Below are 13,794 nucleotides of genomic sequence, written 5' to 3'. Positions count from 1 at the left end.
TCTTTTACTTTTTCTTCTCTCTTCCCTTCTTTCCTTTCCTCTCCTCTTTACTTCACCCTCCTTCCCCTATTCTTTTGCCTATTCTGATTTCACTCTTGGTTTTTACTTTCAACAAGTAATCTCAGGAAGATTTCTCTTTCTCTTTTTTTCTTAAACTGCTGTGGAAGATTGCAATTTGAATAGCATGATCATTTTTCTGTTGGGAGGATTGGTGTAAGTAGTTATGTGCTTTAGCCTTTGATGATGAGGAAAGTATGAAAAAGAGAAGGAGGTGAGAAGCAGGTTCCAGAGGGCCTTACTTGCCAGCTGCTTCAGAGCACAGGGCAGTTCAGAGCAACTTTCTAGGGAAGTTGTACATGGGTGCTAATGCTAAGTCAGGACTAAGAGCTGGTGGAGTTACAGCCAAGACTGTCTACTTTATATTTTGTCTGACAGTATTTGCTAGCCCAGACTCACGAGTTGCTTTTATGGCACTCTGCTGTCAGAAGGGGCTGCACAGACCCTCCCTTTAGATGGTGTAGCTCCCTTGCTGTTAGTCCCTGATGCCAGAAATCTGCCCACAAGTCATCCAGGGGCCAGAATTTACATATTCTGCACTTGACTAAGATTCTGTGGTGCTGCTCTTTCTCCCTGTGAATTTACAAACAAAATACCACGAGGTGAGGTTTTGTAGCTTGTAAGCAGGGATGCTTGTAGCAACCTCCCTTATTTCCTCCGTTGTGAACAATCCCCAGAGACACATGCAGATTTGTAAATGGAGTTAACAGACCTTCAGAGACTGTGGCTTGTTTCCATCATGGAGAGCAGGTGTTTGAGGGCAAGTCTACAACTGCCCTGAAGAGCACTAAAACACAAAAACCTGGATACTACTTCAATCTTGATTCAGCAAGGTGGAATCACTCTGTCAGGAAAGTTCCACAGAGAGCCTTCACTTTGCAAATGCAAGTACAAATAGTGAGCCATTTTTTCAGCATTGATTTTGCTGTTTCGAGTTTTCTGGGTGCCAAGGGGAGGAATGGACTGTGCATCCAAATGAGGTGATCTCAAACTACAGAAGTCCTCTTGCTGAAATCCCAAAGAAGCAGAATGTGCTATGGAATGTCTGCAAATTTTGAGTGCTTCCTGGAAGGATGACTGCTCTGCGAATCAACACCTTTTTTTCAGCATGGGGTGGGAGAGGCTCTTTCTGCTGTCCTTACTGATACAGTATGCAACGATGACACTTGCCACAATTGTGCAGCTTAGCCAGGTTTTGGGAGACATTTGCAGCCCTCAGGAAAACTAGCAAACTTCTTAGCTAAGCTCCCTGTTCCCCACTGCAGATGACTTTGCCACATTAGCATGTTCCCATTGAATGAACCCTTTGTGATAAAATGGTCAGAAGTGAGATCCTGAGAGGACTGAGCAGCTTCCATCCTCTCTTGAGCTAACACTATCCCCCAGTACTGCCTGCAGCTCTCCCCTCCCGTCCTCTCCCTCTTCTGCAGGGCATAATTTTTTACCTCTTTCTTGAGAATGTAGGGCCAGACAAGGTGTTACACATTTTTTTGACAAATCATTAGACAGTGGATGGTTGTTTCATCGGCACTATCATGCTGGAAAAAAGACAATAGGAGTAAGGAAAAGGATGAAATGAAAGAAAACTGAAATTAGTCTAAGGTTTAGGTACGTGGGGCTTTTTTCTGTGCAAGGTTAGTGCTCATTTCTGTCACTTCAAGACTGATTCAAGGCAAGTCCATACTTTCCTTAGGGCAGCTGAGTTTGGTTTTAGTATTGAATCTTGTTCACTGCCTGTTTTCCCTGCACACAAAGACAGAGAACACAACATTCCTCCCTGGGGCTTTACTGACCGCTGGGCTGGCAGAGCAGGTGGAAAACGATTATCCCACACTTTTATGCCAGTGTCCTAAGTGGTGTTGTCTAAGCAAGCCTGTCTAAGTGGATTCCTTCTGGCCTGGCTGATCAGTTGTGTGGGTCTAGGATTCTTGGTCCGGAACAAATACTTGTCTTCCTTGCTGGGCATGGGGCACAGGGAAGGGACTCCAGCAAGGGTGAAAGCATGCCTCTTTTGCCTCCTGTGGTGCCAGGGCTGCTGCAGAGCAGCCAACAGCCCCTACATACAAGGCTGCTGCACAAGAGTGTAGCTGGCATTGCAGGGCTCAATCAGGAGAAGCCTGTCTGTGCCTGCAGAGCACGTCTCCTGTTGCCCACATACATGATGCTAACAGTGGCAGCGGCTGATTCCTGAACTCTCAGGATTACTTGTTCCTGGGAGTCCTCTACATGGTAAGAGGAAGGTCTAGAGAAAGCAGGGCTCCACCTTCAGGGTGATAAGTAAATGGTAAAAATTTCCAGGCACTGTAAAAATTGGCTGGGACTCTTAGCCACCTGCTTCAGAAATAGGTAATCCCAGGGGATTTCCTCCCAGTGGAAGGAGTTCCCTCCCCACACCTGCATTTACTTGTATTGTGTTTTCAGGGAAAGAGATAACTGCTCCTGGGTTTCTATCAACAGTTCCTAAAGACACTTTCATCAGCAAAAGTAGGGAAGAAAAAGAAGGGCAGGGATTTCCTCATATGGGCACTAGAACACCTATAGCCATATCAGTGTCCACCTTTGCCCACCCAGCCTTTTGCTGAGCTGAGACTTCCTCTTTCTATCTCTTTCAGAGCTCCACCGCCACGAGAGCATCCAGGAGAAGAACGTGAAAGAAGCCAAAACCAAGTGCAGAACCATTGCTTCCCTGCTGACAGATGCACCCAACCCCCACTCCAAGGGGGTGCTGATGTTTAAGAAGCGCAGGCAGAGGGCTAAGAAGTATACATTGGTAAGCTTTGGGAGTGTCGACGAAGACCGCTCCTACGAGGAGGAAGACGGAGTTTTTCCAACTAGTGAGTCTGAATTTGATGAGGAAGGTTTCTCTGATGCCCGGAGCCTAACTAACCACTCAGACTGGGACACTTACCTAGACATTGAGAAGTCCAAGTCTGACACTGAACAGAAGGAAGAAAAGCAAAAAGGTTTGAGTGAGGCCTCAGGTAAAGGAGCACGATTGTTTGAGCAGCAGAGGGAACGGGCTGGGAAGTACACAGTCGAGAAAGCTCCAGTGCAGAAGAACCCTCAGCCTGCCCCAGCTACCCAGCCAAAGCAGGGCACAGTGAACGGAGATATGCCTGTGCCAGAGGAGAAGGCAGACAGCATGCCCCTCAGCATCCACCTGGAAAGTGTGCAAGTGCCCAGCAAGCAGCCAGCCACCCTCCCTACTCAGATCCAGGCTGCTCCTAGCCCCACTTTCTTCCCACCTCCCCCAAGCACCCCTGATCCTTTCTCTGCAAGCTCAACAAGCATGTTCAACAGGTCTGCACGGCCCTTTACTCCTGGCTTTTCTGGCCAACGCCCAGCAACATCCTCTGTCATCTTCAGGCCATCGGCACCCAAAAAACCCAGTGAAAATCTGAGTGCGCAAAGCACAGTGGTTCCCCCTTTCTCATTTCCGGCTCCTGCCAATGCAGCGGTGCCAACACACCGTGGTGCAGTCAGCTCCTCCACGTCTCTGTATATCCCTGCACCAGGAAGGCCAACATCACCACTGGAGCCACAGCCAAAAGGAGGAAGTTCTCCAGAAACTAAGCCTCCTGCCAGCACTGCCCGGACATCCACCACTTCTATCTTCCTATCAAGTCCCTCAAAGCCAGGAGGGGATGTGGCCTCTGCAGCATCCCAGCCACAAGTCCCTGGAACAGCCTCTTCTTCTTTGTATATTAGTCCAGCACCATCACAGCACATGAGAAGCAGTTCCCCTGTGCCAAAGCAGCCTTCTCCTGCCATCACTCCAGCAACGCCACGACCTCCTTCGGAGCCCTTAACCTCCAGGGAGCAGAGGATTGCTGTGCCAGCTCCCCGCACAGGCATCCTGCAGGAGGCTCGCAGGCGGGGCAACAAGAAACCCATGTTCAGTAAGATTGAGGAGAAGAAGAAGAATTCACCCAATCCTGAGCTCCTGTCTCTGGTGCAGAACCTGGATGAGAAGCCGAAAGGTGACCACCCTGGGGCAGGCTTCGAATCTGGGCCTGAGGAAGACTTCCTCAGCCTGGGAGCTGAGGCCTGCAACTTCATGCAGTCCTCGGGCCGTAAGTTCAAGACCCCACCTCCAGTGGCTCCTAAGCCAGATGCTGGACTGGTAAATGGGGCCCAGGACATGCCTCAGCTTAAAGGCAAGGGGGCAGAGCTCTTTGCCAAACGCCAGAGCCGCATGGACAAGTTTGTGGTGGAGACAACACCAAAGCCAGAGCCCAAGCCCAGGACCCCCTCTCCTTCCCCTTCTCTACCCTCATCCTGGAAATATTCACCCAACATCCGGGCTCCCCCTCCAATAGCTTACAACCCAATGCATTCCCCTTTCTATCCCCTGGCAGCCAGCAAATCTCAGGCTAGCAAAGCAGAGAGCAAAGTGAAAAAGGCACCTGGCCAGAAATCAGGGATCAAGGTCATTGATATAATGCGCCACCAGCCCTATCAGTTAAAGTCAGCCATGTTCTGTTTTGGGGATCCTCCAAGCCCCAGCACTCAGAATTCTGGTCAGCCAGCCCCACAGGCTAGCTCATCCTTCATGGCAGCCAAGCAGGTGCCCGTGAAAACAGCCAAGACCCAGGAGATTCGTCGCTTCTCCACTCCGGCTCCCATGCCAGCCTCAAGCAGCCTGGCACCCACCGTGCTTATGCCCCGCTCAGCCACCACGCTGGATGAGCCATTGTGGAGAACAGAAATGGCATCTTCTGCCCCTGCTACACCTGCACCCTTCAAGGTGGAGCTCAGCCAGTCCCCAAAACCATATCAGAGCTCCCCAGAGCCTGGTCAGGTGGGCCAGGGGCCTTCTCCAAATCCAGCCTCTGCCTCTCGGTTTCAAGTGGCCAGGCCCAAATTCTCAGCAGCAAGAACAGGGATGCAGGCCAATGTGTGGAGGCCAAGTTTTGGCCACCACTGAGGCAGTTACCCCTCCCATCCCACCTGTGGCCCCGCAGAGATAGTGCTTGTTTTGTCTTTCACGTGAGCTCAGTGCATTGGGACGAGTGATACAAAATGAAGAAAAAAAATCCAACCAAATTACTCCCCTTCTGCATCGCCCTCTCCCCCAGCCTCCCCTTGGTCTCAGAGGGGAAACGTCATGGAAAGGCTTACTGGCTGTGGCTATAGTAGGAGGAAGAATGTGGAGAAAGGGCACATGTGTGGTACACAGAGACTGGGAACTTGTACACAGCAGCAAAACCCACCTCTGGAGGGGGTGAATGGCAGGGGTTGTATCCCAAGAGGACACACAGGAGGTTTTTTCTTGCCCAAGGGCTTTGGAGTCACCTCTGGAAGGAAACAGGGGGGCAAGAGCTTTCCCAGAAAAAAGGGTGGGATGTGGGATTACAGAACAGAAGTCCTAGCTTTCCCGTTAGACTGCTCCTCTCTGAGCCTGTCAGTCTGTACACACTCACCTGTGTGTGCACACACATGGACACAGCAACACTCAGCAGGAAGTGAAATTAAAAGTGGGGCTTCACCTTAGACATTTCTCCCAGACTTCCCTCTGGAAGGGCACAGGAAGGAAGGCAAGAGAGTGGAGTGAGCAGTGGTGTTTGCCCACACACATGTGGGCAGTGTGCCCTGTGCAGGAGAGTGGCCATGTGTGCCCGTTCCTCCAGTCACCAGGGCTGGTGGTAAAAGGGAGAGTCATCCCAGCTGGTACAAAATATGACTTAGGTCTGGAAGCAGTTTGCCAAAGAGGGCCTTTGCATGGACTTGGTGGGGCTTTCACCAGCTGTGGAAACTGCAAAAGGAAGTATCCATTTTTGAGGATACACAAAATCAAAGCTAAGCTCAGACATTGGCTGGTTGGCACAAAGAAAGGCTCTGCAGCATTAGTCCCACTGGAACAGGATATGGATGCTGTAAGTACAAAGGTAGATTGCATGGGAGAAGGTACAGCTGACTTTAAAAGGAGGCAGGATTGAAAATGCATTTGCATATGATCTTTTTGTTTAGTTTAGGATGGAAGTGTGGCTAGATTAGAAATGGGTCATGACATAATACCTGCTGAAAACTTTGTGATGAGCTGGAAAAGAGAGGCCCTTTGCAGACATTCTCAGTATGGAAGTGGAGGTCAGGAAAACAGAAAGTCACAAGTGAAATTTCATACTAAATAATTTAAATATCCTTGGGGTCAATTTGGTAAAAACTGAAGTGCCCTGAGAATCCCAGAAGATCTGCACTCACACATACATACAGAGATCAGTTTGCTGGCGATACTGGGGAAAGAGTAATGGTTATTCCTTGAATGTCCCAGGCTAGTCTCCAACTTAATCTCTACACTAAAGACATATAAGAAGAAAGCATTCCATTTCCCAAAGAAGAATTCAGCATATTGATAGGGACTGTGCATGTGTGTGTGCATGCCATCTGTACTCTGGTTTACGCACACCCCTGCCATTTACTTTCTGCCTGTGTTCCTCCTTTTCCACCAACCACTTTTACAGCATGATCCCACAAGTACACCAAGAAAGCATTGCTCCTGAAGCACTGGCTCTAAACACAGCAGATGCCCCAGTTGCAGGGAAGGGGCTTGCCACCTCTTCCTGGGTCAGGGTTGCCCAGCCTTTTGCTAAACCCTTAGGAATATCTATGGGAGGCAGAATGAGAGTCTCATAGCCCCGCTTGAGACAGGTCTCCATCGCATTAGACTCACTCCTCTCCTTCAAGCAGTAGCTGTTCTCTGGCTGAACTGTGCACAAACTTTGGATATAAAAACTGTACGTTCTGGGGAGAAAAAAAGGAGTGCGAGTGGGGCTGATGCAGTGTGTAAGCAGTGCAGCTAGTGTGGTTTCGCACTAAGTCCAAGCCAACCTTCCTCTGCACAGCAGGAGCTTATGATATGTAGCTCTTTTCATGAAAGCTGGGTCTATACTTGGAGACTCTAAAGTCCCTCTGTGTGAGCACCTTGAGACTTTTCATATGTGCTCTCCCATGAAGAAAAAGAAGGCTGGAGAACGTAGCTAGCAATCTAATCCTGGACAAGCTTGGGAGGGAGAGAATGAGAGAAAAGGAGAATACACAATCCTGCCTTTGAGTCCTTCACTCTGGCTGGACTTGTTCTGCAGGCCTGTGTTTGCAGTGCACATTCCTGGGGGCCTTGAGACATAGGATGACATGCTGGGGAGAGAGGAGGACAGCACTTACACTTGGCACACTATCAGCCATAGAAGAGGATTGTCGGAAAACCTTTGGGAACACCTTGGGTTAATGGACAAAGGGGTGGCCGAGTCAGAACAGGTACTGTGCCTGGTTGTATGGCACAGGAACAGTCAACCTGAATTGTTGAGGAGATTGTCTGTGTCCCTGGAAAGCCCCAGAGAGGACATCTCAGGAGAAATCCTCACCACGGAGTTAATTCAGATCACCAGAATCCACTTAGCTCCAGTGAAGGGGAGCAGCCATGCTACAAAACTTACCTTGGATATTGCTTTCTCACTCATCCTGTGCTGCATTGCATTGCCAGCATTTCTGGAAAAAAACATCCTGTGTGCTGTAGTAAACTGAATATCTGTGATTCTTTCCAAACATGGAAGGAGAAGTCTTCTATTTTATCTAGGAAAGCTGTGGGAAGGAACTCAAGGACTAGCAGTGCTCCAAAAGCTTTGTCTCTCATGTCCTTGTGGAGTGTTGTCTGTCACTAGCTAGTGGTTTAAGCCACTAGGCTTAGACAGACAAGCTAGCCCAGGCTGAAAGCACTACTGAACTCAGGTGTAGAGAGGGGTTGTGTGGACCAGAGAAACGGTGCTCAGGATAATTTTGCAGTGAAGAAGTAACCTCAGAAAGTCTGAATCTTATTCCAGTGTCCCTTTCCCTCAGGCCCCTAAAGTGAATTGCTCTCAGGGCCTGAGTGTCTCAGGAAATTCATTTTGCCACTGGAAAAATAGAGAGGTCTGGCTTAGTAAGTAAGGGAGATTGCATGTGGTTAGTATTTCAGTGATCCTACTCCAGATTTCTGGGAGACAACGATACCTGCCAAGGAGTGATGGCCAAACACTGCTCAGTGTTAGATGTCGTGACCCAAGTGAGTGGAATAACTGCACTTGCCCCATCATTTCTGATAATGTAATGGGCAGGAGATTAAAAAAAGTTAGGTTTGATTGGAGAACAAATAATAAACATAAGTGGAAGGGAAAGAACCAGAAGGCTGGGAATCCTGCATTTTACTTACATCCTTGGTTCAAAGCTATGTTTAGAAGCAAAATCAAAGTAGTGTAATGGATCTCAGCCCTTTATGAACTTTTCTGGATCCTATGCTGACACAGGACTTGATCTGCAGAAGCAGAGGGTGTTGCCGATGAGGCCTACACTGCTTGTGGTGTGTCCCAAAGAAGGTGTGTAGCTGCAAGTAGGATGAGATGAGAACTGAGATGCATCTGTTAAGTTGTAAGGAAGAAACCTGAACTTCTTCTGGCTTTAAGCAGCTCTGATAGTGTCTGCTCTTGAAAATATTGGGGCTGGCCTGTTAGAAAGGTCACAGGGGATATTACAAGGAATACTTTTGAACCATATAAGCTTGTTTTGAGCCTCTCCAAATGTCTAATTCCTCAGCTGTTGAACAAGCACAGATAAAACCAGTTGTTTGACAAGTTATATGTCCCACCTGCTAAGTTATAAGCTGCAGTGGTAGGCCAAACCTCAGTGTCCCCTTTGAAGATGTCTGCATGGGCTCTGACTTAAAACTGTCTATCATCCCTCCTCTCTAGCGTGCTGCAGGTTACACATTGCAGCTATGGCAGTTCTGGGGTTTTATCTTTGCTTCAAAAGTAACAGTCCTTTCCCTCTGAATTTATGGGAACACTTACCAGAGATAACCTCAAGATCCTGCAGCATCTGAGAGGAAGAATCTCAGAAGAGACTGTGTGTGATGAGGAGTCACTGATCACCGGACACAAGCGCAGTGCATGACGAGATTGTCCCTTGTAAAGAATATGCTCCCTTTCCGCTGTAATATCCTGCACCTCCTACCAGACCCATCTAGATCCTAGAAGAGACCCATCAGTACTCTGCAAATGGGAGCCCTGCAGTAGCGCTCTGTCTGGTGCAAAATGTGACCCCAGAAGACCAGAGCTGGCATCTTTGTTTATGGAAATCCTATTTTTCCCTTTCTGTTTTGTCCTTTCTTTTTTTTTTTTTTTTCCCAATTTAAAATCACTTTCTATTTGTTTGTGCAGAAAAATAAACTTGTGATATGCACTTTACAGGTGGCATTTTTTCACTTTCTTTGCTAGGCATCCAGGAGGAAATGCTACATGTACAGCACATGTAGTTAGCACTGTCATCAAACTCCTAAGGCCAAGAGAATATAAGGAGTCCAAAAAAGGATGGGATATCTCAGGGATAAAAACACCTAAGTTGGACTTAAAGCCCCTATACGTTAAAAAAGCCCCATGCAAGCAAAAACTTAAGTGAGATCCAAAACTTTGGTACTATAGTCTATAAAACACTCACTGATAGGGTGAAAAAATTCATGGCCCAGCCCAAGCTGGCTGCCCCATCACTGCCCCTCAGCCTGCTCTAACCTACCTGCTTGTAAATCTGATATCAATGGAAGTTTACCAGCTCTGTTAAATCTAATTATAAACTCACATTGAATGATTCAACTTAATATTAACCAAAAGATCAGAAAAACAAAATCAGCCAGAAAATCAAATATATCCCACTATATCCTCAGACTCCAAGTCTAATCCTAGCGTTAACCTTAACTCAATTCATGTTAATGTCTACTCAGTTTCTGGTTCCCGAGAGGTTTACTGTGTTCAGTTTAGGACAAGCAGTAGGAGGTCACCTTTTCCAAATGCATCTCACAGACAACAATTCCTGAGCACTGCAGAAGAAGCTGGAATCAGCTGCTGGATTAGACTGCAGGCTCTGGACATTTGTCCAGGTATAATTTTGAGGATGTTTTTCAGATTAATTGCAAGGAGATGTTCCTTATGCAGTGGTCTGGAGGTGAATCTTGGAATTATCCAGCGTATTTCTGATTGACGTGCTGACAGGAAATTCAAGAAGGGGTAGCAATGTTTGCTGATGCCAGATCTGAGCTTCTGTCCAACCAGAAGCACAGCTCACAAAGAAATAAGTCTACAGATGCACAGGCTGCAGATTAGGACTGCATCTTGTTTTGCTTAATAAAGCTGACATAGTAGGATTACGACTCCAGATGGTTTGACACATTGCAGGACGGTTGCTGTATCCAGGGCTCTGATTAAATTCCCTATTAACCTCTACAACCTTCTCAAGTGAGAGTCATTTCCTCTCACAGCAGATCATGTCAGAAGGAGCCAGACAAACAGACTTTGAAAGATGGAACAAAAGCCTGCCAAGCCAAAGGATTACTAAGCAGCTATGCAGCAGGCTAGGGATGAACTTGGGCTTCAGTACGCACCTCAGAGAGAAGTTTTAAAACCAGGAAATAGTAAGATGCCTAGTGGGGATATCTACTCCCAAACAATCACACCCGATGGAAGGAGAATGTTCAGCAAAGAGCACAGCAGGGCAAGTATGTGGTATGTAGGAAAGATAAAGGGTATTCCCCGACAGTACAGACCTATAGCTTCAATGGCCACTAGATGTTGCCACTGTTCTTCTCTGAGTTACCTGGGGTTTTGGCTTTCTCCTGATGTGGTGTTAAGTCTGGAGGGTTTAAAATCTTCGGAAATCCTTTCGTCCTAATCTATCCTCTTTTGACGTTTACATATGGTGTTGCTCAATCCCACATACCAGAGGAGAAGGTCATCCTCATACCAGGGATTTTTGGCAGCGAAGGGCTTGCTGCAGCTGGGAGGGGATTCCTGGGTGGTAGCATGTAGATCATGCAGGCAAACAGGCAGCCCAGCAAGTAACACACCATGGGCACGCCAGCTATTTCAACACACACTCCAGTTCTGTGATCAAATCCTACACATTTTTGCCCCAGACCTACATCTCATTGTGCATTAAGCTCACTTAATGGCAACAGGGAGCCTGGCATTAACTGTTTCTCCTATTTTGGTGCTAGAAAGTGCTGACAAGTCTTCCTGATGTCTGTGTAAAAGTGGAAGAGATTAAGCATATATTATATATTTTAAAATAAAAAAAATATTGTATTTCTTTGAAAATAATAATTAAAAAACCAACTGGGAACAAAAAGTGCCAAGTCAAGAATTGTGCAACTTTTTTTTCAGAACAGATTGAATTATGTTGAAATCTGCTGCTTATGAGTACCTTCAGCACAGATCAGTCCTGGGCAGCAGGGAAAAAGGGGATCAAGGAAAGGGTTTAATTCTCTGTCTTTGGAAAATTAAAATTGTGAAGACTAATGCTGTTTGCCTGATTTAGACGTGATCAATATGTGCTCAGGAGACAGCCCTGCTGATGACCACTGTCTGAACTACTGCTTATGTCCATATAGCACAGTGTAATGAGGGAGATCTCATGCACTGCTCTTGAAATGGTTTTGTAGACATTAATGACTTGAAGTTTGACCATTTGAAATTAGATGCACAAGAAAGCAGAGCAAAAATAAATTAATTTTGAAGAAACGTGTCAGAGAAGGCAAAGCTTTCTTCAGGCTGTTCCTAAGGCCACTTAAGCAAAGGGTATATTTGGAAAGAGGGAGGTGGTCACAGTGAGATACACAGTTTCTTGTATGATTAAAAACACCTCCCTGAAGTGCTGAAAGGCCTACAGGCAGCATATGTACTACCTAACTGGCATAAATAGAAATTCCATGTACTTAAGCAAAGATTGAATTTAGCCCCCACACTCCAGGTAAGTCCCCCACCTCACCCCCATGAAAACTACACTAGCTCATCAAGCAAGGCTTGTAGTGATTTGAAGCCCTTAGCACTGAGTAGTGTGAATGGGTAAGATAACAGTAAGAAAACAGATACCTTCTTCTCTACGCTGAATTCATTGCATTGCTTATGGCAGAGAGAGCAGATTGCTGCAATGTTCCCAGTGCAAAAAGCCAACAAGCTGCTGAACCCAGCACCGTGGCAGGACACCAGTGAATTTCTGCTAGACCCACAATTGACATTTCTAGACTAGTGAACTAGACATTCCTATCTCTCAGGAGAAACTGTATCTAGAGAGGAGAAAGGGGCAGGATTTAGTTCTCAGTCTGGTAATTGAAAATGAAGACGTTATTTGAAGGTAGACTGGGAGGTAAGAATCTTAGTTAAAGATGTGTCTTGGTGCATAAGTGTCAGACGCAAGACTGCTTTATCCAAATCACCCTATAAATCCTGGTGCTATACTAATAGGATCAACACTCTCACATTCCTTCTAGGCTCAAGGCTCAGGCTCTGTGCAGCACACTCCAGATGTACTCTTAGGTCCCACGTCTCACCTGCTGTACATACATGCAGATGAAAAGAACCTCTGGAGGATCAGAATTTCAAGGACAGAACAGGACTTCACAGAGCGATGAATGAGCATTATGGATCATCTTTCAAAATGGAGGTGGCCAAGGTCTCTTCAGAATTTGAGGCTGACGACAGACACAGGGATAACAGCACTCAAAAGCCTGGCTAAGAGACTGGTCTAAATCTTGGATTTTGCTACAGGAGTTTCTCAGGAGTCCGACGGTTGTTCTAGGAACCGAAATACTACCCATCACCATGTAGGAAATAAAGAAATCTCCCCACTTGATCATTTGAGCTTCCAGGTACTATTTCTGAGTCCTGGATGAAGCTCCTGTCCTATATTCTCTACTCCCAGCTTACTTCCCCTCAGATGCCTGCTCTATCTGTCTTGTTTCCAGTTCCTTGTGCCTCTAGCCTACTTCTCATAGGAGACCTTGACTAGGCATACAAATGCTTTGTTCCCATCAGACCACGGTTCCCATCACTCCCTGAAGCTGGACTTTACAGTCCTTGGCCTTGCCCCTAACCCTGCTTGCCTCTTGCCCTTCAGGCTGGGGATCCACAGAGGACTCTTGTCCCCTGGAGTTGGCTCACCCTGAACTGCTGTCAGTGCCTTGTTCCTGGTCCTAAATGCAGGGCATGCCTGCTCATATCGTGACTGATATCCTCGCACACCATGCTACACATGCCTTCTCTTCACCTTGCTATTGGTTTATCTTAGTCTCTCTTGAGTTTTGTAAGAGAGCTCACATCTGTTTCTTGCTCACTTCCAACTACTAACCAGCCACGGGCTGCTCTGCTCACTTCCAGCCTGCTCAGCTCCTCTCTCCCTGCAGTTGCATGGGGTGGGAGGAAGCAGAGGAGCATCAGGTCATGTTTGTGGATGGGAAGAGCAAGCACATACTTCCCTGCTGCATCATCCTTTGGAGCTACAAAAGATTTATCTCAAAATCCAGCAGGTTTCCACATGATATTCAACTGGTACAAACTGTTCCCTAAGGTATAATTTGTGCTCGGAAGGGCACAGGAGATGACTGGAGAAATAATACAGCAGCCATAAATTGGTCTGAAAACAGCTGTTGGAAGCAAGTAGAGAGGAGATAGAGTTACTGCAAGAAGATGTCATATAATGAAATCTACATTTCTCAGCTTTTCACTCAATAATATAAATCACAGGAATTTCCTAAAATTTTTCTCAAAAGTATCTAGAAGCTTCTTAAAATTAAGAGGCATATGTAACTCATGCCTTTTGGAAAGGAGAGGCAAAGGGCTGCTGATTTTAAACAATACAGCAGCACACTGTGTCTGTTCTCACTATGTCCCCCCACATGCCATCACCTTATGACAGGCAGTGTCTCCCTTAAAGAGCAGGGTT

The 13,794-nt window shown here is 46.7% G+C and overlaps 2 protein-coding genes across 4 annotated transcripts in view; one reads left to right on the top strand and one right to left on the bottom strand.

Annotated features, from left to right (window-relative positions):
- The window catches only part of SEC24C (SEC24 homolog C, COPII coat complex component), a 110,281-nt gene that overhangs the window by 70,407 nt on the left and 26,080 nt on the right, over nucleotides 1-13,794 (bottom strand). The window lies entirely within an intron of this gene.
- Nucleotides 1-13,794, top strand: part of SYNPO2L (synaptopodin 2 like) — a 49,458-nt gene that overhangs the window by 31,139 nt on the left and 4,525 nt on the right. Inside the window, exon 4 of one of the 3 annotated variants that reach the window (XR_003571379.1) lies at nucleotides 2,670-7,721. Coding sequence is in view for 1 of the 3 variants with exons in the window: in XM_027885164.1 (XP_027740965.1) it covers nucleotides 2,670-4,984 (2,315 nt within the window). In the remaining 2 variants the exon portion in view is untranslated. Of the gene's footprint in view, nucleotides 1-2,669; nucleotides 8,853-13,794 lie in introns of those variants that run through there. The other 2 variants (XR_003571378.1, XM_027885164.1) reach the window with 2 other exon arrangements.

This window comes from Empidonax traillii, unplaced genomic scaffold (assembly GCF_003031625.1).
Source record: "Empidonax traillii isolate 1590-97213 ecotype Southwest subspecies unplaced genomic scaffold, ASM303162v1 scaffold162:size863265, whole genome shotgun sequence".
NCBI lineage: Eukaryota > Metazoa > Chordata > Aves > Passeriformes > Tyrannidae > Empidonax > Empidonax traillii.
Note: the sequence above shows the minus strand (reverse complement) of the source record. Positions and strands in the feature narration are given on the sequence as shown.